Source organism: Dryobates pubescens, chromosome 29 (assembly GCF_014839835.1).
Source record: "Dryobates pubescens isolate bDryPub1 chromosome 29, bDryPub1.pri, whole genome shotgun sequence".
Lineage (NCBI taxonomy): Eukaryota > Metazoa > Chordata > Aves > Piciformes > Picidae > Dryobates > Dryobates pubescens.
Genome location: NC_071640.1, coordinates 3974778 through 4002147, shown reverse-complemented (window position 1 = coordinate 4002147; position 27370 = coordinate 3974778). Strand labels below are relative to the sequence as shown.

At 42.3% G+C, this 27370-nt stretch overlaps 1 protein-coding gene across 1 annotated transcript; it reads right to left on the bottom strand.

The window, feature by feature from the left end:
* On the bottom strand, positions 1-26952 carry QSOX2 (quiescin sulfhydryl oxidase 2). The gene is made up of 12 exons (XM_054174301.1): positions 26693-26952; positions 21456-21556; positions 20165-20213; positions 18931-19036; positions 18650-18740; positions 16996-17141; positions 16056-16199; positions 13779-13908; positions 11291-11413; positions 9954-10104; positions 4252-4440; positions 1-1098 (listed from the first exon to the last, which is right to left on the bottom strand). Exons 1-12 carry the CDS (start codon positions 26934-26936, stop codon positions 548-550), a joined length of 2025 nt encoding a protein of 674 aa, XP_054030276.1. The 5' UTR covers positions 26937-26952; the 3' UTR covers positions 1-547.
* Between the last annotated feature and the right edge of the window lie 418 nt (positions 26953-27370).

Sequence of the window (27370 nt, the reverse complement as noted above, 5' to 3'; positions counted from 1 at the left end):
TCACAGAGGTTTGGAACTGATCTAATCAGAATAGAATTCTTATTTTCTGAAGGGGTGGAAAGGCAAAAAAAGAAGAAAAAACAACATCAGAAATCTTGCTTCTCCAAATGAAGCAGCCAAGGTAACAGCAGAAACCGTTCAGTGCTCTGGGAGGTAAAAAAAACCTCAGCTCTGGATAAATTAAAAACCAAAACCTGAAGTACACAGACCAATATCCAATTTCCCTCTCAACCAGGCACAGCTGATTGCATAATGCAATGTTTACTCTGAAAATGAGTAAAGGATGGAGGTGGTAAGGGATGGAAACAGTCGTGACTGAAAGATGCAATGCTTCCTTCAGGGGCCACTGTAGGACAGCTCTGTGTGCCTCAGTCAGAGGAGGGTTCTTTATAGGGAGCTCCACGCATCAAGCTAGAACACTTGTGAAACGACTTGGGGAGGAAGGGTTTTGAAACAAGGAATACTGCATATAAAATCCCTGATCATAAATATTAAAGCTGTGTCTGGTACTGAACAGCCACAGGCAATGAAAACTTGGTTCAAAGCTCTACACAGACGAGCGATAATTCTTCACCTTCCACCGCTTCGACCTCACACGGAAAAAGAAGTACATGATCATTAAAAACAAGGAGGATGCAACATAGAGGATGACACACAGACTCATGTCTAGGTTGGAAAAGCCAATCCCTAAGAAGAACACAGCCTGCTTGGTCTCTTTAAGGCTGGCTGATCCAGCTGCGCTTTTACCGCTATCTCTGACAGGTCCACGATTTGCTATTAGCTTCTCTAATGCCTTCGATCCTGAATCGAGTGTGTTCTCTTTATCCTGGATCTTGTTTTCTCTGCTGCCACTTGGTTTCTTCTGTAGGCTTTTGTCCTTGCCCTCCCTTGTGTCTCCCTGGTCTGTTTCACCGGAGTCAGTCTGGCTTTCTGTGTATTTATACAGAATATTGTCACTGCTGTAGTGATGCTTCATGAACTGTAGGACTTGGGCTTCATTCCAGCTGTGCAATCCTTTAATTTCTTCATGACATGCAGGACAAATGTCTGGAGTTGGCCACTGAACTTTGGGAAATTTTGGATCTTCAGTCAAATCACCTAATTGGGAGGAGGGGGAAAAAGAATAACAGAAAACAAAGAAACAAAGCATCAGAAGTGAATGACCTGGGCAAGCTGAACATCAGACACTTCACTGTAAACCAGAGACGGTATTTCTCACCTAGAAACAGTGAGGCTGGCAAAACCAGCCAACAGCACCATAATCTTTGTATTAAACTGAAGACAATCATGAACAAACTTGGGTATTCCTAAGCTTCCTTATGGATCTATCAATGATGCTGTTAAGTATTGCTTCCTCTTTCAACAGGCCAAGCACCAATCACAATTACTTTCCATTTCCCTCTGCATTCCAACTCTAATACATGAAGATAACTACAACTGCTGTGTGTTTAGAAGGCAGGAAAGCACCATCTGGGTCTTTCAGGGGTTAAGCTGAGTGGTGGTTCAGAACAAACTGCTCTTTCTCTCTCAGTACTCTCTAATCCCAAAGCCTGGTTTGCTGCAAGCACTTTCAAGGTGAAAGACTTGCAGATATTTTCATGCTTCTGTTCCATCCTAAGTCTGCTTCTTCCTAGCTTGCACTATTACTACAGCAAATGATTTTCAGTGCTTCAAAAGCCCTTCTGCTATTTAAGGTGTATTTTCCAGCTTGCTTTTTAGCATTTAAATATGTGATGCTGCCTTGAACCACAGCAAATTTTAACCTTTCAGTTGCTCACAGCTCTGGCCACCCTACCTGACAGCAAAAAGCTGAGCACCGTAGCCAGTGCTGCATTTGGCTCTAAAAAAGTCCCCCCAAACATTTTAAGATGTGGATGAAGATCAGCTGAAGAACAAAAATTTATACCTGATTTATTCAGTTGGTTGTTACTGGGACACTGATGCTTAAAATACTTCAGAAATAAATACAGATTCTTCCTGGAGTGTTATTATCCTTTCTAAAGGCAGGAAACTTCCCCAGGATTTTGAGCAAAACATTGCTGAGGGATTCAAAGGGTGCTTCCAAAATATTTGTCTCCTTGATATTCACAGGGGATCAAGCCCTCATTTCAGCTGTCTTCAACAAAGACCACTCAGAATCAATTTCATTCAGTACAGAATGCAGAAACAAAAGCTCTGGTGGCAAGATTACACCCAGAAAACTGTGCTGTACTTCACGTTTTCCTGCCAAAGGGAAGGCCACTCTAAATTCTGTACATTCTAAAGCAACAGGAAAGAATTAAATAGAGCAGACCTCATGACCCACACTTGGAGGCTGTGCCATGGCATTTTCATTGACCAGTCAAACACCATTTCTCACTGGAGGTACATCTATTACCAGCAATACACAGGCAGCTTTTAAGGATTAAAATAAGTCACTGTCCCAAGGAGAAATTTTAGCCAACTTAAAAAGCATAATTTAGCATTATTATTTATTCCAGTGTGTTTATACTTCTTACTAAAAGGGCATTTTAGCTGGCTGTTGCATCATCTAAATCAATATCCCTGTGAGATTTCCAATAACTTAATGTTCTAAATAAGTGTATTGCTCCACTACTTAGCAACTCCAAGCCAACAGCAGTTACCTTTCCCTGGCTTCAACCTGGCAGTAATAACAAACATGAGGGGATGTTTTTGTTTAATATCTCATCATTTACTTTTTTTTTTCCCCCCCTCCTTGGAGGAAGAAGACTAACTGGTTACACTCACAACAGTATTTAATGCTTCACAGATCTTGGGAATTCAGCAGAATCATAATATAAACACAATATAGCATATTTAAATGGTAACTAATGCTACATTACACAGATCCATAACAGCAGACAGGGATTAAGTGCAAAGAGAAACCAATTTTCTTTAGTGCTTTAGTTACTTGATATCCCCATAACAGAAGGGATTAAATACAACCAGTATTTTAAGGGTCCTTTCAGTCTAACTGAGAACACAGCAATCGAGTGGGAACAAGATTTTCTTCATACAGTCATTTGATTTTACTCAGTTGCTGATCTGCTAATAGTTCAGGCTCTTTTATCCTGAGGTAAGTCTCCTGTTCAATTATCATCATTTTCCTCCAGAACAAAATGAAGACAGGTTTTAACTGAATTGGTTTTTATCCACCGATAAGTAGCTGAACTGCACTTGCTCCTTTCTGAAAAGGCTTTGATTTGTACTCCAGAAAGATTGTCCTGCCAAGGAATAGGTGAGCTCTCCAAAGAAACACTATCTTTGAGGATGATTTTTCATTCTGTGTCACGATAGGGAATGAGTGCCTGGGTGGCCAAGAAGGCCAATGGCATCCTGGCCTGTATCAGGAACAGTGTGGCCAGCAGGAGCAGGGAGGTCATTCTGCCCTGTGCTCAGCACTGGTTAGGCCACCCTTTGAGTCCTGTGTCCAGTTCTGGGCCCCTCAGTTTGGGAAAGATGTTGAGTTGCTTGAATGTGGCCAGTGAAGGGCAACAAAGCTGGGGAGGGGTCTGGAGCACAGCCCTGTGAGGAGAGGCTGAGGGAGCTGGGGTTGCTTAGCCTGGAGAAGAGGAGGCTCAGGGGAGACCTTCTTGCTCTCTACAACTACCTGAAGGGACGATGTAGCCAGGTGGGGGTTGGTCTCTTCTCCCAGGCAACCAGCACCAGAACAAGAGGACACAGTCTCAAGCTGCAGCAGGGGAGGTTTAGGCTGGATGTTAGGAAGAAGTTCTTCATAGAAAGAGACAGTGGCCATAGGAATGTGCTGCCCAGGGAGGTGGTGGAATCACCATCACTGGAGGTGTTTAGGAAGAGACTGGGTGGGGTGTTTGGTGCCATGGTTTAGTTGATTTGATAGTGTTGGATGATAGGTTGGACTTGATGATCTCAAAGGCCTTTTACGACCTGGTCTATTCTATTCTACTCTACTCTAATTCTGTATTTCTCACTCATGCAAATGTTAATGTGCTGCTATTTGGAGTTAGAACCGAGTGAGATCCTCTGGGTTTTGCTCTGTACACAAGTCCCTCCCATAGTACACCAGTGTAACTGTGGAGTTAACCTTCTGAAGTCAGTTTAACAAAGGCCTGTCAAGCTGCAACAGCTGTTACTGCTGTTTTAAACTCACATTACAGAGCCTAACTTGCACCCCTCTCTGTTCAGATACAAACCACGCCGTCTGAAATGCCACAGCCTTGTCTTCCACACACCCACACCTCTGGAGGGTTGCCTGGACAAGGCCTTCTGTACCTGCAAGCCTGTTATTCACCACGTTGTGCTTCTCCCAGAGCCAGAGAACAGCCTTGTCCAAGGTCTTCACAGAATCCATGGACTCTTTGGCCATTTCCTCAAAATGCTGAGCGCAAGCCTGGCACCCAAAAAAGTGGTGAATGTATCTCCGCATGGTCTGGAGCACTACCTGGGGGTTGTCTTCTAGACCTAGGAAGAGAGGATGACAGAGGCATGGAGTAATGAAGCTTCCACACAGGCACTTCAATGTACATAAAAGTGAACCATGGGACAAGAGGAAAAGTGGAACAGGAGAAAGGAAGTGTTGCTGCCTTCTTGTTCCATGCAGTTTTACCTCTCCGCTTCCGAGGTAAGGAACTAGTCACTTGGGTGATTTAAAGATATGCATAGCACATGTGCCAGCATATAGGACCTACACCTCTGTAAGTCATAAAGGCATCAGAGGCATTAAAAGCTTCACACAGTTTTTTGGAAGAAAAACCCCTCCCCACCAAAATCCACACACAATTTCATCCCTGGGTAGTTGAGGTGAGACATTTAGAAACCTAATTATTTGGCCATAAATAACGGAGAGCTTAAAGTGATCTGAAACAGTGTGACTCAAAACATACTCCAGACAACCCTTCAAGCAGTGTCAGACACAACTACAAGGGAATTATTTCAGACACACTGAGTTCAAGCGATGCCAGGTGAGTGATGGGGTTACTCACAATGCAAAGTAGCTACTCACACCAACGCACACCAACACAGCTGCGTTCAGAGGCACCCCGAACACCACATTGAAAATACCAACTAAAGGTCAAGTGTTCTTCACAGTGAAACTTCTCCTCTCTCCTTACAACTGGAGGGGGAACAAACCCAGCTACATGAAAAATCAGACATTAACTTTTTTTTTCCTCCAGGAGCCCATTATCAGAGTGCCTTTTGAAATCGTTCCAGCATGCACAGCCCGTGCTGTCTCCACTCCACTCAGTTCTTCTGGAAGTAAGAGACTTGGTCCAACATCTTGGCCAATAACTGAATGACAATTTATCTCACACGTTCACCATTCCATTTATGCTCTGGCACTAAACTTACAGTGACCTTGCTACTGAAAAGCAAAGAGTCAAAACCCCTCTGGTCTTTCCCAAGGTGCCTGGGTTGTTCCTCCAGAACTCTGAGGTATTACAGAATACCAGAATCTCATTACAGTTATTAACTCCATGGCTTTTTTGGCAGGCACTTCATGCACACACTTAACAGCTACTTAGCAACATCTGAACTTTCAAGAATAACTCAGCAATTCCCCCTAAAATAAACCCCAGGCACATCATTCTGTCACATTCACACTCATACAATAAAGATAATGCAGAAGAATCATTATTATTTTATTCAGCAGGAAGCTAAACTGTGATTCTGTGATTCTAAGGGCTTTCCAGATGAAGAAGTCTGTCCTGGGTCTTCCCTGTGACAGCAGGTAGTCCCTACGTCTCTAAGTGGCTTGAAAACCTGATACAACTCGTTTGAAATCTTAATGGCTTCATCTCTGTCTCACAGGTTTTTTGATTCATGCTTAATTGACCTTGTAAATTATACCAAAATGTATTTACAAATGTACTATACGTTACCCTTGTCAAATGAAACACATTTTATGATGCAGATTGATCAAAATTACCTACTCCTGCAGCTCAGCTCCTCAACCACGAGTAATTTACAGTGCAGGGTTTGTAGGTTCTGTAGTAAAGGGTTACAGTGCTTCGCTCGCTGGCCTATTCTGGCAGGGAATAACAAACAGTTTGGGAGCCATACTCCCTCTGCACAGGCACTGTTTGGGGGGAAAAAATAATCCTCAATTGTTACAGTTTGAAGGGGGAGCTTTAGCCTGGAGTCCCTGACTGCAAAGACTGAAAATAAATTGCCATTGGATGCAAAAGGAAAATAACGACAAGGTCTACATAAATCATTGGATTGCTGCTAGAGCAGAGGCATAAACAGTTCTTTCCCTCTCTTTTCTTCTTCTGTCACTTCTGCTTGCAACTTCTCTCTTTCTCTCTCTTCTTGTGTCCTTGCCAGGGTATCTCTGTTTTGACTACTGGGTGAGGTAACGGGAAGGAGGGAGGGAGAGGGGGGAGGAGGTGAATGGGTCCCCTGCCTCCGTCCAGGGGGGTCTGAGGAATTTCTGTGTTGTTTATAAACTGCAAATATGTTGTGTATGTATATTGTATATTTTGGACATATTCCTTGCATTTCATATTTCTAGAGTTTTGTTTGCTTGTAAGGAGAGCTTCATTTGCTTCCATCCCAAACTGACCTAGTCTGGCAATTTTTATTTTGGGGGTAATTTTCTCCAAACTAGTTGCAGGGGGGAGGAGGTAATTTCAACCCACCACATCAATGAAACCTGTTCAAAATTGTCACTTGTTATGGATCTAATAAATGCAGGAAGACTGTCACAAACGTTTTTATGGTAGAAGAGCAACACTGGAATGTGCTGCCCAGGGAGGTGGTGGAGTCACCGTCCCTGGAGGGGTTCAAGAGGGGGATTGGACGTGGCACTTGGTGTCATGGTCTAGCCATGAGGTCTGTGGCAACAGGTTGGACCTGATGATCTTTGAGGTCTCTTCCAACTTTGGTGATACTGTGATTGTATTCTTAAATGTGGCAGAAGGAAAAACAAAAAAGTCTTTAAAGGCAAAAAGAAATCCTAAAAAGCAAACAATCTCTGCCCAGACATTCAACATCTGTGATTGAATGGGCATGTATAAATAAAAGCAATGAGATTAAAGCAGATTAAATTACAGCATTAAAAAGAAAAGGCTGAAAACAATAATTTGGGAAAGTTGCAAGGAATTTTGGGCAAAACAGTTCTACCATGTGTCCCAAAATAAGTATTGAGAGAAAAAAACCAACCCAACCCAACCCAGCAAAGACAACAAAAGTAACCACCAGCAAAGAACCTCTTTATGGAGATCCAGCAATTCATACACAAATTTAATTAGATCTGCTCTCCTGGGTAATGTTTGGCTCTTGAAAATTCATTTTATGGGGAGGCTTTTCAAATTCAGCAACAGATGAAAAAGAATCCAGATCATTTTTTTTTGTACACACCAAGAGATCCTATTACCTAAACCCACGTTTCATGTAATTAAGCATGCTCAGGACTAGATTTCCACATTGATTTTGTACATCCCTGGATGTGAGCAGCGCTGTGCAGAGTTCCTTTGGATTCACTTAGGCTGCAGGTTCAAATTTCACTGTTCCAACACTACAAGGTGGCAAATACAAACCAACACAAAACAGCCTACCGAGAAAGCCACAGCAAGTTCACACTGCCTGCCAGGCTCTGCATGCAGAGGAAACTACCAAGAAAAATACAGCTGCTTTCAAAAGAAAAACAAACAATTGCAAAATGGCTCATTTTGTTTGTTTTTCCTTTATCAGCCCAGAGATGAATCTTCTATTAACATCTGCCATGTATCATTGTGTAATCCTCCTTTTCTCTTTCCTCCCAAACTACTGCAATTCAGGGTAACCCTAATCTTTAAAGTGGACAAGAACCATAAAACCCTACCTGTGGTGGGAAGGATTAGGGAGTACATCATGCTTTTTAGTAGATGGGATTTAAACAAGCAATAAGGAGGGGAAAACCTCCCAAGACATAATCCGACGGTCTCAGACTGACCCAATTCTTTCACCATAAGAAGTGATCATCGCCTATCTGTCCCGATTTAAAGCGATGGCTAAGTGTGCCAAAGAGTTTTCAGGTCCTGCTATGTGGTTTTTTTAACTTCAGACCCACCAGAGCTCGTGCCTGAAGTGTGGGAGGAATCAAAGCTGCGGTTTTGTAGAGTTCAATATTAAGACTGGGTTTTTTCCCCCCCTATTTTGTTTGAATTTAGCAGCTGGGACAAAAGGAGACATTTAACTTCTGCATGATCCTGGTGAGCAGCTGAGGCATCATCACCCAGTGCAGAACAGTCCAAGCTCACCAGCACTAAATTAAATGCATCTAATCAACCTCCTGTGGCAAGAAGAACAAACCAACCAGGACAAAACAAAAATCAACAACAGGATGGTCAGTTATCCAAAAAAAAAGCCCAACACCCACCCCCCCACCCCCCCAAACCCCAACTATTCTGCAGCAGAATCAGTATGAAGAATGGAAAGATTCTCACTGTGATTCCAAGGAATGCTGGGTTTATGTATCCATAATTGGAAATTATTAAATGGTAAGGTTTGGGGTGTTTGTTTGGTTTTTTTTTTAACATACTACCACAACAACTGACAAATTGCACAGTTCTAGGTTTTATGATCCATTCACTTGTTGAGAGCTTCACATAGTGCCTAGTGCCAAGGAACAGCAGTCCTTGCCTGTAAGAATTATTTAAACTCAGGCAAATGTGTCAGCATTGGGTTGATGAGCTCTCAGGATATTGCTTTACTTTAGTGTCTCCTCTGTAGGCACGATTCTTTTCTACAGCTGCATTCCAGCTTTACTTGCTCTCAGGATTTGGGTACAGCAGCAGGGAGAAAACGGGGCCACAAGGACTCCATCCTGCTCTGGCTCAGAACCATGGAACCACTGAGGTTGGAAGAGACTTTTGAGAGCATTGAGCCCAATGGCTCATCTAAAGCTCACACTCCCACCACTACTGCCTAGCCACTGCCACACTTCTTTCTTGCCCTTGCAACCACGCCGTGCCTCAGTGCTCAGTCACAACTTCTGCCCACATGGCTGTCAGAAGGTGTGTGAAAGTTTGGATTTCAAGCCCACACATTTACCTGTCTATGCTGGGGAGTGGTGTGGCATAGAGAGAGTGGTGGTCTTGCCCTTCTCAAGCAGGTTGGACTTGATGATCTTTGAGGTCTTTTCCAACCTTATTGATTCTATGTTTCTATCTGCTACCAGTCCATCTTGCAGGACGATATAAGAACATTTCTATTCCTTGGAAAAGACAGTCAAAGGGCTTGAAATGAAAGCTAAACCAAACTATAGGCAAATTAAGCACTGTCTTGGCAAGAACAAAACCATCTAAAGGCCCAGATTTTACTTCCATTGTTCAAGGAAGATAGATTAGATATTCAACATGTTTCTTAAATATGACCCATCACCAGAATATTAACACTCTGCTTCACAAGATGCTGCAAGTTAAAAATCAGCAATTTTACAGAGTGCATGCAAAGCAGTGTATCACTGCACAGATTAATGGACACTAGCTGAAAAAAACACCCCCAACCCAGTCATAACATTCACTATTTAAGCACTGTCATTACAGAAGGACTGGCTAATGGTTGCACATCTTTCATAGCTACATAACTGTGCTGCTAAATCTCATTCTTCTCAAATTAAATTAGAGGCAACCTCAAGTAACCTAAACAATTTTCATCCCTTCTGAGGTACTTCAAAAATTCTCTGATTGGACTGCTCTCCTTTTTTCTGTTTTATTGCTCCTATCTTTGGGGCCACACACTGTATTTATCATGTTTCTAAGCAAGGATAAGCTGACAGCTTTGCTTTCCAAGCCTTCCTGCTGCAGTAAAGCTATGCTCTGACCTCTGCTGGTACAAACCTGAAAGCTAAGCCTCAATGCTCTCCCCCAGCAATGTATTAGTTGGGTATTTATACACACAAAAAATGGCTCTCATCTTTTTTTCTATGGCACAGTAGAACTGCTGTGCACATTTGTCTTGTCCCACAGGTACCTGCCACAGCTGCTATTTACCTGTATTTATCAAAGCTTTTGGTTGCAGTGCAGCTTGAACAGTCAAGGTATGGAACAGCTTCCAAAGGGAGCAGGTATAACCTCTCAGCTCTGGTCTGCTTCCCTGACATCCGACCCACTGGACTTTCTTAGTGAGAAATATCCCAGAAATCTGAAAGAAACCAAGCATTTAAGATACAGGCAGCTCAAAATGCACTACCAAACATAACAGCAGTCACAGCTGATCCTACCTTGAAATGGTGGTGATCCAAGGACAGAGAGTAGCAAATGACTCTCTCTGCACTTGCGGCTAATGAATTTGTGCTTAAGGCAAAGAAAGTTTAAACTCAATCTTTAAGTCTGAGATTTTTTTTTTGATGCACCATTACAAAACTCTTGCAAACACATTACATGACACACGATGTACAGTCACTGATGTCAAACCTCCTAAAAAGCACATCACAAATGTCTGATTAGTCTGACAGAAGTTAAGTAGCTTAACTTGTGCGGTATTTTTAAAGCAGGGTATGAACGCAGCACACAAACACACTGCTGTAAACTCTGAGAGCTGCAGTTTCCCTGGGCACATTAAAAACTCCACATTACTCACCCACATTGACATGATTTCCAGTGGCAGATCTTAACAGGCTGAGATGTAAAATTCATTAGTACTTCTTAAAACAAACCCACTACTTAATCCTTGTGCCTAACACGCAGTGCAAGATTGTAGTTTCTGAGACTTAGCACACTGCTCCCTTCAATGCAGAGGAGGTTCCCAACTTGCAGACAGCAATCCCATCTCATGGGAAGAAAGACCTTGTGTTAACTTCTGTACAAAGACAGCTGTCACTGGGCTTTGCACTACCACAGTAAGGAAGATTTCCCACCAAGGGAACGAAAGAGTATTTGGGGAAACTCTCCAGGAACAATGCCCAATTCAGTGGGTAAATTTCCCATCACAAACTGGGATCTTCAAGAGAATCCTGTTGATAGCAGGCAAATAACGGTGTGACAGTTTTAGGCTGTCTCACTAGCACAAAAGGCAACTCAGAAGGTATCCACTGGGAATCTTGCATCATCTGAAGATGGCATTAAGGAACATGTGTGTGTCAGCAAGTGCTTGCTCATTACAAAACTGAGGCAGGACTGCGCATTTCCACTCGCCCATTTCAGTTCCTCCATGTGGATTCTTACCCTCCCTCCTCCACCCCCCATAATGAGTTCACTTTATTATCATTTTAACCTTCTTATAACTCCATTATGACTGAGGCCCCATCACTAAGTGATGTCTTAGATTTATATAGAATCTTATCCTTTACTAATGCTGTATTTTATGCTGGAAACTAGTATCAGCTTACCCGCATTTTGTTGTTGACCAGATCGAGGATAGCATCATAGGGGATTTTGTCTAATGGAAGGCTCACCAGCCACTCTTGCAAGGTCTCTAACAACTTTACCACAGGCTGACGGCCAGGAAAAAGCTGAGGGGAGACAAAAAAAAAAAGGGGGAGGAGGGAAGGAAGAAAATACCCATATTTTAAAGCACAGATTTTATTATCAGCAAGAGACTTTTATCTGTATTTAAATGCAGCTTTCCTGTCTTTGAAATGCTTCAGGTTTTGGGGGTTTTTGTTATGAGCAAATTAATTACCTGCTCTGCTTTCCATAAAAAGCCCTCTCAACACTAGCTGTTGCTTACAAGTTTACAGGCACCAAATACTAAGCAGTAAAATGAAGCTCTTCAATGCTGCAAACAACTTTCAAGAGATTCCATCACTTTTTCATTAAGGTTATTCAGCTCAGGGTATAGCTCGGAAAGGAGCACGAAGAGCCAAGTGAGTCAGAGGCTAAAATCCTTCTCACTCTTAGAAAATGAACCACAAAATTCAGTTCTTCCAGAACTTTTTGTTCAGATTTCTCCAAGTGTCAAAGCTGGTTACCTAGAAGAGCATTTTCCTCTTCCTATGTGTAATGGTGATTTGCCAAGTGATTTGGAAACACTGACTGCCTTAACCTGCAGCTACAAGAAGTCAAAATCTGGCAGATGAGTGCAAGGAACTGTAAATCAGGGGTAATGCCATTATTTGACACTAGAAATGGTATTTTGCTTTTATGATGGCTGCAATTACTACAGGATTAGCCAGAGTATGCATCCCATCCTCTAAGTACTCTTCCAGAGGAGCAGCATTTCAACAGATGGGGAAATAAAGTCCCTGTGTCTGCTACATTAAATACACAAAAGCATTCATGACTGAACATGCTATACATACGCTGGTGATTCTGCAGCCATTGTCCAGATATTGATAGCATCTCTAACTCCTGACTGCTTCCTGGCTACCTGTAACTCTAACAGGCAGAAACTCCCTTCTGTTAATTGTCTGCATGGTATCTAACCCAAGAACCCCTGTGTATTGTTTGGGTTCAAAGACAACTCTTAGAGAGGCTGTGAAAAATTAGCACACCTCTGAACTGTGTACTATAGGTACATTTACTCCTGGAGGAGCCCCAGAATGTCATGCATTGGCATCTCAAAAATAATAGTTGCACTGTGTGAGTAGGTGTTGATCTCACTGAGGATCCAAAACACAAAGGACTTTGCTCTGATTGCCAAAAAACCTAATACTACAAACGACGAAAATTCCCCACGTAGGGAACCGGAGACCTCGGTGACGTTGAATTTATCATTACAAATGCTGTTACACAGGAGGACACTGTAAAAAGTTTCCTCCTGGAAACACCAGGGAATCATGGATGAGAACTACAGGGAAGTGTTACACGCCAGGAAAATGCAAATGAAGGCCAGCAGAGTCCCCTCTTGTGTAACAGCAGTCTGGAGAGGAGCGTGCAACTAAAAGAGAGCATTCCCCACTTATGCTCTAATAGGCAGGGAAGCAAATGACATCAGCTGGCCAGGAGCCATCAGGAAGAGCAGAGGATGTTTTAGGGATAATATGATGGAAAGATTACCACTACACTTTCTTAAAGAAATGAGGCCAGCTAGAGATTTCTGACCTCTGATGGCTGCAGGGGAGGAAAGGGGCGGGGGGAGGGGAGGAGCAAGAAAATGTCTTGTCTGATTTTCAGATAAATCCAGATATTTGGGATAGTTCACACAGGCCTTATTAGTCCCATAAACAGCTCCTGATTCACCCTTTTTATTTTGAAATACAGTGTTAGGTGCTCAGTAAGTAAATATAAAGAGATATTGGCCATTTCACTTGGCTGACATCATAGAGACAAACGACTTCAGGGTTCCTTTCAAGTTCTATTCCATTATACAACACATATTGTCCCCTCACTCAAATGTGAGACATGGGCATCTTTATTTTTCTAAATATTCAATCATATTCAATACTTCAATTAATTTGAAATAAGGGATGCCATTCAATACCTCAATTGCATTCAAAATGTAGCCAGAGGTGGCTACCATTTCTAAACAGAGCACCATTTGGCAAGCATGCATTAACAAAATCCTGAAGGCAAGAATGAAAAACAAAGGGTTTTTTAAATCCCACTCAGTTACAATAGCTACTTATCCTGAAAATCTGATAAATGGACTATATTTACAGTGGTTGTTCAATATGCTGCAGACTACTTAAGCTTTATTTAATTTCAGGCCCTCTATGGTTAAATTAAAATGCATTTCAACCCTGTTAAGTATGCCAGAACGCCACTGTGGTAACTTCAAAATTGCATTTAAAGGAACCCACAAAACTGGGCTTTTTTTTTTTTTAAGCTAGTGAGGAAGTGTACATTTAAACATTCTGAAAGGCATTTGGAGAGATAATAAATTTTATGCTAGAGCCACTGTATTCTTACAAATAATCAAAGACTAGAAGTGTATACCTTGGCACAGATGGTAACAAAATCCTTGAAGGTCTTTAGCTCAGCTCCCTCAAGTGTCTTGTGTGTAGCAAGCTCTACCCTGAGCAGGTAATGCAATCCAGACTCAAGGTCAGCCATGTACAGCTTGGATCTGAAACACACATATATAATGGTATCAAGTGGCAGGTTTCTTTTGCTCATTTTCTCACTAGTCATGAAGGTAAAATTGATATATAGTAGGTGTCATTAAAACCTCCACATTTGCCACTCTGCAGTGATTGCAGTCCATCCTACACCAGTATGGGCAAACACAGCAGTTACTTCAGGTATGGTGAATGTCAAGTTCAATGACTTCCACTGCAGTCTTTTAAGAAGAGTTCATTTTCGTTTGTTCAGAGTTTAGACAAATGAAGTATAACCAAGCACAAAAATTTCTTCTCTATTTGACTAAACTTTTTGCCTCCCAGCCAGCTTTGCCTTGGAATGAAATCATAACCCTGACATTGTCAGCAAGGAAATTGTCAGTGTAAAGAAATTATAGCTTCTCCTCAGGGCTGACCACAAACAGAGAAATGACAGGCTATGAAAAAAGGGAGGTTTTGGCTGAACAAAAGTAGATTATACACAGAGCAGGAGTGCAAACAAGACAGAAAAAGGTCAATGTGGGAGAGGACTGAATATAAAAATCCACTCCCAATGCAGCACTTCTGCTGTAGGTTCTTTGTGAACAAGTTTAACAGCCAATTTTAATCACACCAGCTCTTAAGACAGAGTTAGGTCCCTTATGACAGGCTCAAGTTAAAACATGTAAAACAAAACCAAGATTTTAAGAGCTTCTTCTCACAACCACATATATTCATGACAACAAAAACCACTTTACAAAGTACAGATGCATCAAGTAAACCACCTTACCCACCCTTCAGAGTACAAGCTTTAGACAGTATGAGAGCAATGGAACTGAACAAACACAAGCAATAGGGCTAAGACTTTTCCTAAGAGCTCAGCAGGACTATCATTCCTGAAACCAAATAGAATGAACAAAGCCAATCATCCCAGAAACTGGCTGACTCCACCTCATCATTCCCATGCAGGAAAGAACACATTAAAACACAGAATAATCTATATTCTTAACAACTCAAACTACAGACTTACTCTGAATGTATTGCCTTCATTAATAATGTACTCACTTAAATGTAAAAAAAAACCCAGCAAAATTCTGCTTCAAATTTCTCAGAGACATCCAGATGAATCTATGAGGTTCTCCCAAAGGATCTTGTTTAGAATATACCTGGACTAGAATATACCTGGATTCATATCAACAAGATTTTTGTCTTGCTGGAAAGCAGCTGGATTTAACTCAGTTGTTTTGAAAACAGACTGTTTCATATCAAGTATCTTATAATAGCCACTGAAAAAGACACTAATGGTATCTATGAAAGAAAAAATGAGTACAAAATGGAAGCACTCAGTCCTACATCTTTTCATCTAAAGATGCTAAGGGATTATCTCTCTGCAAAGCCTTTGCATCCTTCTCTCAAAGAGGGAAAGAGGGTGAGGCCAAACCTTAGGGGATTTGCTATGATAAACATCTTTTATAGTGACTTTAGTGTTTTCTATGAGACTTGCATCTGACAAGCACTTTTTAGTGGGCACTGCTGTACACACACAGAGAATTCTCATGTCCTACAGAAATGCTGCAGCATGTGGTGTTACTGTTCATTTTTTAAGGGATATTGATTACTTGAAGTTTTCCAACAAATCTATATACCTCAGGCAATGGGTGAGAAGTCTTTGGTGTATTTAAGTCAGCTGAACATTTAACAATGCTTTGGGAGGAAAACACTTTTTCTACAGCAGTGTAGATGCCCTTTGCTATGAATAAAATTCTGGCAGCCCTCAGTAATTTCACCTCTGAATTGTTTTAAACCCTGCTCACCACTGTAAAGAGATTGTAACCTCACTGGTGAAATTGAACTAATTCACAAGGCTCACCTGAATACACTAAGAAACAGATTGGAGCTGAAGCAGCAGCTGAAGGCTGCTCTCAGCTTTGATACTGTGATTTCTCCAGTACTAAGCATGAATGTCTTTAATTTTACTCATTAGAAGAATGCAGATTACTCAGTAGTGACCAACCTATTCAACTCCAGCTGCATCATCTGAGATGGAATGAATTCAAGTTTTGAACTGCACCAGAATTTTTACCATGAATTACAGCACAGCTTCCCACATGACAAGAAAAAACCAAGCAAATTTTAATAACCAAGTACTGATCTGAAAATCAAGGGTATCACTTACTTATTGAACTCTTTCCACACCTTCACTTCTGTACTCTCCTCTTTGTTTTCTTGAGCAGGCAGCTGAAGTGGTAAAAGAAGTTTTTTTCTTACACCTGGCAGTGATTTTAGATACGAAGAAAAGAAAGACCGTAGAGGCTTCAAACTGCACATAAATGGACAAAGTGAGGATTACTTTTAAGTGAATATCCAAAGCAAATCAGTATATTTATATATCAAGATATTCACTTGATGTTTTTCAGCCTGAGTGCCACCTGTTTTCACAGAATCACAGCATGGTGGCGGTTGAAAGGGACCTCTGAACAGGATGCAGTCCAAACCCCCTGCTAAAGCAGGGTCACCCTGAGCAGGTTGCCCAGAATCACAATGTCCAGGTGGGTCTGGAATCTCTCCAGAGAAGGAGACTCCACAACCTCTCTGGGCAGCGTGCTCCAGGGCTCCAGCACCCTCACAGCAAAGCAGTTTTTCCTTATATTTTGATACAAAGAGAAATTAAATAATATCAACAATCATTTGGATCAGTGGTTTGAAATTCCATTCAAAATAAGAACACATCATGTTCACCACCATGTCAATTTGCCCTAGCCAGGCACTTCTTTCACCTCACAGGGAACAAGCATTTTCACTCAAAAGCAAGTTTTTTAAAGAAGTTTGGTGCTTCTTTAATTTGTTCCCACTTTTATTCCAGAGAGTTTTCATTTCAGAAGTATCTCAGTAATAGGTTAAAGCTATAAACAAGCAACAGAAGTAAGCAAAGACAGTGTTAGGTCTGTTATTAATGATGCAGGTAACAACTTCAGTCAGTACAATGTAGTGATTACAGGACACAATGTCTTTATACATATGCAAAAGGAGCTTGCTTTCTATGAAAGCAAGCTGTAGAAAGTGGTTTAACAGCTGAAGTGAACCTCCCCATATTCCTCAGACAGGTAACTACTTACATGTTAATCAACCCATGGGACCCATTTGGATGTATCAGGTAGCATGAAGGGACTGAGGTAACACCAAGTTTCTCAAGAAAAGGCTTATCAAAATTCAGTGCTCTCTTTACAATGATGTTTTCATACAGGATCAAGTCTAAGATAACCTGGGTAATGAAAAGATGACATGAATTATACATTGCTCTAGGAATAACCAATCTGGTAAGACAAGACACATAAACAGGTGAAGTGCATCATCCTTTAAGGGTATCATCAAGCAAGTGCATCTATGAGTATTCTGTGAACACTAACTATTTCAGTTAAAGATCTACTCTTCTCTGGAAATCACTCCTCCTATCATTGACTTTTCTCCTTTATCTACCCTGATCTTTTTCCTTTGATATCTACCATCTGAAGAAAACATGAGAATGAATGATAAAATGTCCTCATAAACCTCAGAACAGCCCAAAACATATTCCACAGCAACCAACAGGCTTATGGCAGACCCTTCACTCCTCCCTCCCATCACTGATAAACACATGGCCTTTTTTACTTCATATATTGTGATTCCTACTAGGCTTGTCCCTATTGTCTCATGCTGTAAACTTGAAAACAAAGGTACTTTCTATTGCACTATTCTAGAAGGCTAAAGTACTACATTACATTAACAAATATTTTCCCTTCTGGAAGCAGACTCTGTCAAACAATCAGTTAATACACAATCTTTCCTTCTAACAGCAGGTAATAAAATCAAAGTGTGTGTGATGAAAAGCTGAAAAACTTTAGAACCATCACACTTTTTCTCTTCAGTAATGGCCACTTGTATCAACACAGCAGCCTCCAGAACACAAATGTCTAGAAGCAGCCTGCTTCTCAAAGTGAGTCTCGCTTTTGGCAGCACATTCACCTCCACTTATGCAACTGGGCCATCTCAGCAGCACAACTAATTAGAAACATTTCACAGACATTGGATGTTTCTGCACAGATTATGCCTAGATAATTATGCAATTTATTTTCTTTACTTATCCTAGATCTTGGCAGGAAGAGAAAAGTAACAGTTGTCTAAGCTAACAGCAGGCTCATTAGATGGTGAAATGAAGCCAAATCAAATATTTTATTGTGGGGGTGGGAGAAGCAAAAAACCCAGAATTTCAATTCCTCAGTGCCTCAGAGCTGGGACAATAATTTTGTGCTATCATCTTAATTTAGGATGTAACCCTATGCATGGAAAAAAAAGAGCACCAGAGAATTCAGATTATTAAAACCAGCTGAAATCACAAAAGCTGCCCAAAAGAATTAATATTAAGAATGGTTCTCTAGGAGTAACAGAACAGTGACATCCTCTGACAATGTTTTTGTTGTGAAATTCTAAGTCTTGAGAGAAAAAAAAGAATTGTGCTAACAATGAAATTGAGAAATCAATCTTCCACTACAATGTGAATGGAAGATGTTAACACATCACATTCATTTGTAAGCAAGTTCCTCTGTGTGAGTAAATACAACAGCCCAGTATAATCCCTTGACTCTGTGGTATCTGAATGAGCTGACCTTTGTGACCCTTTAATTCAATCAAATTTTGTTGCTTGGTTAAGTAATACACACACAAAAAAATAATCAGCTGTGTTCTGATTACTTTCATTCATATTCATGCTGCCATTCATAACTCATACACTACCTCTCGTCCAACATAGGAGTTATTGCTTTCAAACACAACAGCAGTGTAATGTTGGCTGCTCTTGTCAAGAAGGGAAGTGATATCACTGGACCTTGTAAGAGAAGAAAAGCTCTTTAGCACATGGAGAATGCAATACACCTGCTGTTAGTGATGGAATTTCATTTTATGATCTCATAGCAGAACTAAGAGAAAAGCTTATTTCAACTTTAGCTGGCCTTTCTACACTTTACCTCATCACCACAGGAAGGGTGCACCAGCTGTACTTTAAACAAGGGACTTACAAAACTGGATCCAGGGGTGGGCAAGCAGGTGGCCTCAGCTCTTGGGAATGGTTCTGTAGGAAGTCAATCATCATCTGACGAATTGTTTGCAGCTCTCGATCCGCTCCTGCTGGGAACAGGTTACCAAAAAACCCACACAGCACTTGAGGAAACTGGGAAAAAACAACTCATGGGCAGCTTTTCCTAGAGCCTCATGCTTTCCTGTGACATGGTTTTGGTTCAGGTTTGGGCTTAAAAAGCAGAATACAATTTGGCTGAAGAACAGGACCTAAGGATTTAGTTGTAGGAGTTCATTTTAACGTTGGGGTGAATCGTATTTAAACGCTGCCATCCCACCCCAAAATGAATAAAACCTCACGAGTTTTCCAACCCAAACCATCTGCCTGCCTTGTTGATTTTCTTTTTAAACAATGATTTATTCTTCACCTGTGTTTCTTTTCACACTAGTTGGTGTGGGTAACTTCAGCAGCTTTTATTTCCAGTATGGCTATTCATCACACATTAAAAAGCTGCAGCCTTGCAGCTTACCCTTACCAAATGGGTAAAAATATAAGGAAACAACCTGAGTGGGAGAATATTTCATTTGCTTTAAGAGAAAGAAATCAAAAAGCAGAAATGCTCATAAATGCTAAAAAAGTAACAGGTACAGCTACAGCCTCTTTCCACATGAAGGATTAATGGTGCAGGTGGTCTCTTTTCTGACCTCTGGCCTTTGAAATGTTAATCCATTGAAAAAGACAACATTACTTTTGTCCCCAGACAAACCACCTCAAGCTGTGATCCCCTCAGACACACAGGATAAGCCTGTTTTCAGTTAGTCAACATCTGAATAGGGGTTCTCCCAGGGAGATTCAGGACGCCTGGAAAGTGGCTAAACAGATCAAAAAGGCACCGGAGTCAGGATGGAGCAAATTGGATCTCACGCTGATGATGTGTGTGAGAAAATGGAATTAAGAGAGTTACCTACCCAGTTGTGGCAAAAATGTAGGACTACATTTCAAAACAATGAGGACTGTGAGCCCTAAGTTCTGGACCATGTTTTGCCTGTCTAAAATTCTGCCTGACATTCCATTTTGGTACAGTATTTGTAACATTATATCTTAAAGAGCTCTTTAATGTCCATCTCTAGCTGTCTCAACTAAGAGACAGGCAAAGGCATTTTGCTTCCTCTGTGACATATTCCTGCATGACAGGATAACTGCTCTAGGGATTTCTTACTGTAGGATGTTCTTACCTTTGTAATTTTCTCCAGTAGTAAACTGCTTTGTAAATGCTTGGAAGTACTATGCAGGAGAAGGAAAAAAAACCCATTACTGCTTTGAAAGTAACTCACTGTGTAAGACAAAAGCTCAGTTTAGAGACAAAAATGGCTTTCAAGAGTGTTTACTTTTTACAATTCTAACTACAAAACGTTTTTATCCATCTGTCCACAAGAAAGTGTTCCCTCTTAGCCTGTAAGTCCCACAGACCTGCTTCTCAACTCCATGAGGGTAGCTCACAGGTAGCATTCAAAATTCTGCTATATGCTAAAGCCAACTTTTAGAGGAGAAATCCCACAACACATAATTCAATACTGGATAATTGCTCCATTACTGCAAACATTCACTGATTACCAAATCAGCACTACCAACTGTGCATCTTTTTAGAACACTAATCACATTTTCTCAACTCCCTCCAGTGGTTAAACAGGATATATAATGGAGCTTGACTGCCTGCTGCTATAAAACAAGAGAAGGTTCAGTGTCTGTAATAAGGAATGTATTCCAATTTACGCCCAGGGCTTTCAAGATGAAAAAAATAATAAAAAGAATATTGTTCTTTCTCTCAGGGTAGAACATAAGCAATGTCTTCAGTTCCCTCTCTTGTCATAACACAGTTTTATTCAATTCCTTCCATCCATCACATCCTGCCCACGCTCAGGGTTAATAATGTGGTTACACAGATTGACAGCGAAGTTGAAAATGGCACTCAGACCTGAAGATGAACAATGGTAGATAACTTCTGGCAAGCACAAGATCCCTTTCAAAAGCCACTTAAAGCAAATAATTAAATGAATTAGAAAACCAGTGAAGGCTCAATCAAAGGTAAATTTTGAACTGGAGCCCTGGTCATGAAATTCACTGTATGATGGCAATGTCTTACCTTTACTCTCTCATACCAAAAACTAAACCCACTGTGAATAACCATCAATACTTGCATTTTGGAAATATTTATGCAAATTGTTATTATCTAATGAACACATCACAACTAGGTGTCCTATGTAAGTAACAATATTGTGCTCTCCAGACTGGTATCTTCTTCAACTAAGAACTACTCAGACTCAGAACTGAGGACTGAATTACTACTATGAAGAACTGCGTCACAGCACGAAGAACTCAAATCAATCTTTTATCTTTCCCACTAAAAGTAAAGTCCCACTAAAGAGCAACTAATTACATGTAATATTCTGCACAAGTAAGTTTGCTATGGCTTAAGTCACTATAAACCATGCATCATTTACCTAAGCCATACACTCTGCCACTTACCCTGAACGTTGGGTAATAGTGAATACCATATTCTTTGCACGTCTCATAGTTGTCTTCTTCCCCACAATCCAGCACACCAACTCTAATTGCAGATTCCCAGTCTGAAAACAAAAGAGATCTTTCAGCTCTCAGCAGCAGTGATCACAGATCCCAGCTGATGGCTTAGCACCCTGCTTCCCATGGAAATCAACAACTGAATTCCAAGAGATTCCACTGGCATAAAAATTGCAGTCCCTGGTCGATTCTTATTTGCTGTTCATTTCTGTTGTCAAGTGTAATACAATAAAATAACTATCATCTCCCTCCTTTTTTTTTTCAAGCTGCATCAGTATTTTCAACACCCTTAAGTAACATGAACCCCACCACACAGTGCAGCCCTTCCAGGGCTGAAGACATTTCACTGCATCCAGAAGATGAAACAGGAGCCAACCCAACAAGCGCAAGACATCAGATTATACTCCTGAGCTCTCCCCATTAGCTAAGCTCATAAAATAAAACAAGCCAAGCAGAATATGTAGAACTGAATCAAATTAATCCAACAATTACTCATCCCCACAGCTGTCAGTTACAAAACCATACACTTGATGCATCTTGTTAGCTGCTATTTACTGAACTTAGGATTCTCTCTGAGTCCTGCAGAGCTGCACACAACTCGAGGCTCACACAGTCTACTCGAAGCTGTCTTTATCTTTTAGTCCTGTTCACAAATACATTAGATATACCTCAAAAAATAGCTGAGTTTTAACCACAGTGCTAAATAGTTGATTTTGAGTATCACTTTAAGTTTCCATTATAAATGTTCCACAGCAATAACCACGAGAGTTCAAGTATTTCTATAAATATGCTGATATAACTTCAATAAAAGCTTTCAACTCATCTATAGCTTTTTTTCCCCCTCCTTCTCATTTTGCTAGGGACTTATCTTTTTGAGTCATGCTCCACTGCAGCATTCACTTTAAGCAAGAACTGCTCCAAGAGATTCCTTAGTTACTTTTAAAAGCTCAGCTAAATCCAACCAGCTGTGGGCAGAATTTGAAGGTCCACTGCAACTCCCCAAGTATCAATAAAATTTAAAAAGCACTAAAATTAAACTTGCTTTTATAGCAAAGAGCATGAAAGCTTCATCAAGTTCAAGATCTGATTGGCAGTTGCATGCCTCACTGGTTTGCAAATCTCTCTTGACCTTTATTTGTCTTTGGAGGATGGGGCAGCTGATGGAGAATTTCGGTTGTGCTGAACATGCCAACAGCTGAAGAGGCACCAGGAGGAACTACAAACATGCTGGAGCAGATGGACACATATTCACAGCAGCACAATAGATACAACAGTCTGTTTCATCAAATAAAATGCAAAATAAATAAATAAATAGAAGTGTGGCTTCTGGGTATCTATCTCATTCAACTTTCCCCACTCCTCCTCCTTTTCCCACCTGTCTCCATCCTCCTCCACACAATGAATAGAAGCACTATGAACCCCATGCAAATAGGCTGCTCGCAACAATACAGCCCCAGCTAAAGGCTGGGTTAAAGAGCACCAGCTGGGCTGTGCTGCTCAGCACTTCCAGCTGAACAAGGAGCTTTTCCTCTCCAAAGGATGCCAAAGTTGCATCAGTGCACAGGCAGGGCTGTGAGAGTTTAAACTGGAGGCTAGATTGGTTTCTTTAAATGCTGCTGATTTTATTAGGATTAGTAATCATACAAACTGTATGAAAGGGGTAAGTGAATGACACCACATCAGCCCACACTACTTCTGTTTATGCTGAACAAGTTTCAATGAATGACAGGAATGGATTGGACACACTGGAAATCAACAGGTTGGTCAAACCTCCCACTTAAGACTCACTACAGACAACCACCACACCAGTCATGGTGTAATACCAACACACCAGTCCCAGGGTAATACCAACACCATAGATTTACAGAATCACAGAACTGTTCAGACTAGAAAAGACCCTTATGATCATCAAGTCCAATCATTAACCCAGCACTGCCTATGTTCCTCAGCACCACATCTAAACAGCTTTTAAACCCCTCCAGGTATGGGGACTCCACCACTTTCCTGGGCAGCCACTTCAGGGCTTGACAACTCTTCAGCTGAAGACGTTTTTCTTTATGTCCAACCTAAACCTCCCCAAATACACCAGTCACAGTGCATTACAAGAAAGATACTTTCTTTGCATAAACCTTGTGTATCCCCTCCAGCAGGCAGATGCAACACTGTGTGTTATCTTCCATTATGAAGTTTCAGTCAGGGAGATGAGAGGCACATCACAAGGAACCTCTCTCCCTGTGTGCTGCTTGGGAATTCTGTATTTTAGCACGTAGGCTGCTTCCTGAGTAACAACAAGGCTTCTGCAGTCCCTCACCAAACACATCTAAAGAACAATTTCTAGAAGGAAACCATTCTTGCTGGGTTTGGAACAACAATTGTGAGATTGACAATGGTTGCTCCACATCCAGAGGAGTGGATTTGCTTCTGCATATAATTCAAGGCTTGTCATACACGGCACTTGCAAGGGTCTGTTACTTCCACACAGAAAATCACTACACATAATTCCAGCCCACAGGCATTTTGGTGGATAGATTCAATCAGCTTTTAAGACAGAAAAAGTACAATTAACTTTAATGGCCACTTTGGACACTACTGTCATAAAACTAACTGTGTGATTAGAAATGTAGCAGCAAGGACTGTAAGCTTAAAGCCTGCTCCGAGAGGAGAGGGAGTATCAAACCCAAAGCATAAATTACACAACAGCAGGCACCACTCCTATTTTTCAGGAGGATTATGTTCTGCTGTGAAGTTTGCAATGACAGTATTGCCAAGATTTAAAGATAAAAATTAAGTATATTAGCACAGGCTTTTTTTTTTATGGACAAGGTAGCTGCACCAATTTAACTGCACTATAGCAAATACAATCACAGTGATCTAGGGCTTCCCTAACATAAGACAAGTCTGCATCCTGAAGGAGAGCTGCAATATCCCAGCAAATGTGTAAATTTGCTTTGAAAAATAAATATTGACACAGCCTAAGTGAGAGAAACGTTTGGGTTGGTTCTTTCTCGTTTGTTTGGGGTTTTTTGGATGAAGCAACTAGCAGAAAGTATGAGTGTTTTCAGTCTCCTCCTAAAAGACATTCATTCCAGCTTTAAAAAAGGAAACATTTAGCTGACAAATAACACCAGAAGCCAATTGCATCTGCTGGTAGTGCCAATGTCCACAAACATCAAAATCCACTTTTAAAAATGAAAAGTCTTCATAAAAAAGCTCAATGGATTAAAAAGCAGACAGGCCTTTAACTGGTTATAGCAACACAAGTGCATAACATCATTTGCAGTTATCATGAGTGCAGATGAGAAAGTAAATATGTATTTGAAGAGTCACTGCAAGCTACAAAAAAAGAGTGACTACAAAGGCATCCTGCTGCTGAGACATTATATAAACACATCCCTGTCTCATGCTGACAAAAGCTCTGGTCAGTTCAGGCTCTTCACAGTCTTTGCTGCAGTGTTCAAACACCTCCACGTTCTTACCTTTCTTCAAAACAGAAGTAAATCAAATCTAACACTGTTTTGGCCAGAAGCAAATCAAATCAGAAGATGAAAATGTTACACAAATTCATGCACAGGGAAGAGCTACTCCCCCCCCGCAAGGAGCACATGAAATGCTTTGAAATCACTGCTGCTTCCTGCTTCTCACTTTTTGAGTTTCTGTTCATAAAATCCTCAGCATGTGACAAGTTCATCAGGACCTATTTTTGGATAGACCTCCATTTCTGTATACGTGAACCCAGGTATAACTGATACTGCACTTACATTTCATGTGGATTGTTAACGCTTTTTACATACAAGGCTGCCAGAGAGAAGGCAGAGCTCTTCACTCCCTCTCAAACTGAAACCGTATGAATGCATTGCAACTACTGTCCCCATCCTGGGAATGTCTCGAGTCAAATGCTAAACCAAGAGTAGTTTAAAAGCTTTTAGCACCACTGTATGAAACATAACACGTCCTACAAATCTGATCTCAAGTCTTCACCCCACTAAAGTTATTAATTTAACTGATACCAGAGGAGCCTGCTTGTTTCCTTACTTTGGATCTACAGAGTAACACACAAGCACCTTCCAAAAACCCTGAGCAGACTAAAGCACAAGAAGACAGGCCTCCCTCAATATGAACCATGGCGGCCTCTACTTCTTTTTAAGTCACTGTTTGATGAAAATCTGACTCCCACTTACTTTGATTCTTGTATTATTTCCTAGCACTCCTTTTCCTCCTACCCCATTCACACTATATTGAATTTGCACAATGCAAACCAACCACATGCATGGCCTCTCCAGTACAATATTTATTTTCCATTTAGCCTCTAAACCAGACAAGACTCTTTACAAAACATTCAGAAGATAAAGATCTTGCCTCAGAGTTTAGAAACCAAACATACTTGCTGTGCCTCAGTGCGTTCATTTGCATGCTGCAACACACACAGAGATGCTTGCATGCAAATCCACAGCTGAATCTCTGTGTGGGAGAGGTGGTGGTGGTTTATCCCTAGATTCCCAGAAAACCTTTATTTGGAGTCTTAATGCTATCACTTATGTCTCATTGTGTGACTCTGGCACTGTGGCAAGGGTGATCCATACATATCAAGGTACCACAGTGCACACCGAGCATGGCCAAGTGTGCCAAGACACCACCGCAGGCAACACGGCAAGCTGTGGTCCTGCTGCCACCCACGTGTGCCAAGTCCCTGCTAAAACCCAGGGGGGACACGGTGAGCCGAAGCCCCACTGCCACCCTCAGATACCAAAGCTCTGTTGAAACCCAGGGGTGACACCGTGAGCCAAAGCCTCACTGCCACCCACGTGTGTTAAGGCCCTGTGATGCCCCAAGTGACACAACAAACCAAAGCTCCGCTGTCACCTACCCACACGTGCCAAAGCCCCACCACAGCCCAGCGCCCCACGCGTGACCACGTGCACAGAGATACGACGCGGCACCTCCGCGGCCCGCACCGGAGCCCCAGCCCCGCTCCCCCAGCCTCGGTCCCAGCATCGGCACCGGGGACCGATGGCCGCGGCCCAGGGGCCGAGGGAGGCCGCGCTAGCGGAGGGCTGCGAGCCAGTGGGTCAGGCCAGCGGCTGCCAGGCCGGAGCCGAGCTATGGCGGGCGGTGGCGGTGACCGCTCCCGGGGTGCGGGGGCCCGGCCACAGCCCGCGGCGGAGGGGACGGCGGCTACGCCTCACCTTTGACGTCCCCGGCCAAGGCCCGCCAGGTGGGGGCGAAGGCGATGCAGTGGCTGCAGGACGAGCTGTAGAACTGCACCACCCAGGCGGCCGAGGAGTTGAGCAGCGCCTGCCGCACCGAGCCTGCCGTCAGCACTGTCAGCGGGTCCTCCCCGGCCCGGTACAGCCGAGCCGCCACCAGCGGCAGCAGCGGCAGGAGGAGCAGCAACATCCCCGGCCGCCCGCTGCCGCTCGCCGCCGCCATGTTGGGACGCCAGCGGCGCGCGGCGAGGGGCGGGGCGGGGCCGCGCCATAGCAACGTGCCGGGCCTGGAGACGCGGCCTAGGGCCCCTGGTGCCCGCCCGCCGCGGAGCTGTGCCGCCCCAGGCCGAGCCCGGGCGGTTTCCTTCAAGAGGGAGGCAGCGGTCCCTGCCCACGGAGAGTCAGGCAGTGTGGCCTGCTGCGCGTCACGCCAGCCACTGAGGGGGACATGGCTGATCCCCAGGTGGGGAAGCACCTGTAGGCAACTCCCCCTCACCAGCCACCGCGTCGTAGACTCATAGGATGTTTAGCTTGGGAAAGACCTCTAAGACAATTAACCAACCGTTAGAAAGTTAGTACCGCCTTAGGGATGGAGAAACTGGAGCAAAAGACTGGAATTCCTGTCTCGGATCTGTGTGCCCCTCGTGAAAACCAGGG

Bases quoted from the DNA above. Each gene is read 5' to 3' on its own strand.
- QSOX2 (XM_054174301.1), bottom strand. From the start codon at position 26,936: ATGGCGGCGGCGAGCGGCAGCGGGCGGCCGGGGATGTTGCTGCTCCTC. The intron at 16,200-16,995 runs GTAAGTAGTTAC...ATTTATGTGCAG, and splicing joins TCCCATGGGTTGATTAACAT to TTTGAAGCCTCTACGGTCTT. The intron at 4,441-9,953 runs GTAAATAGCAGC...CTCTCTTCCTAG, and splicing joins AAAAGCTTTGATAAATACAG to GTCTAGAAGACAACCCCCAG.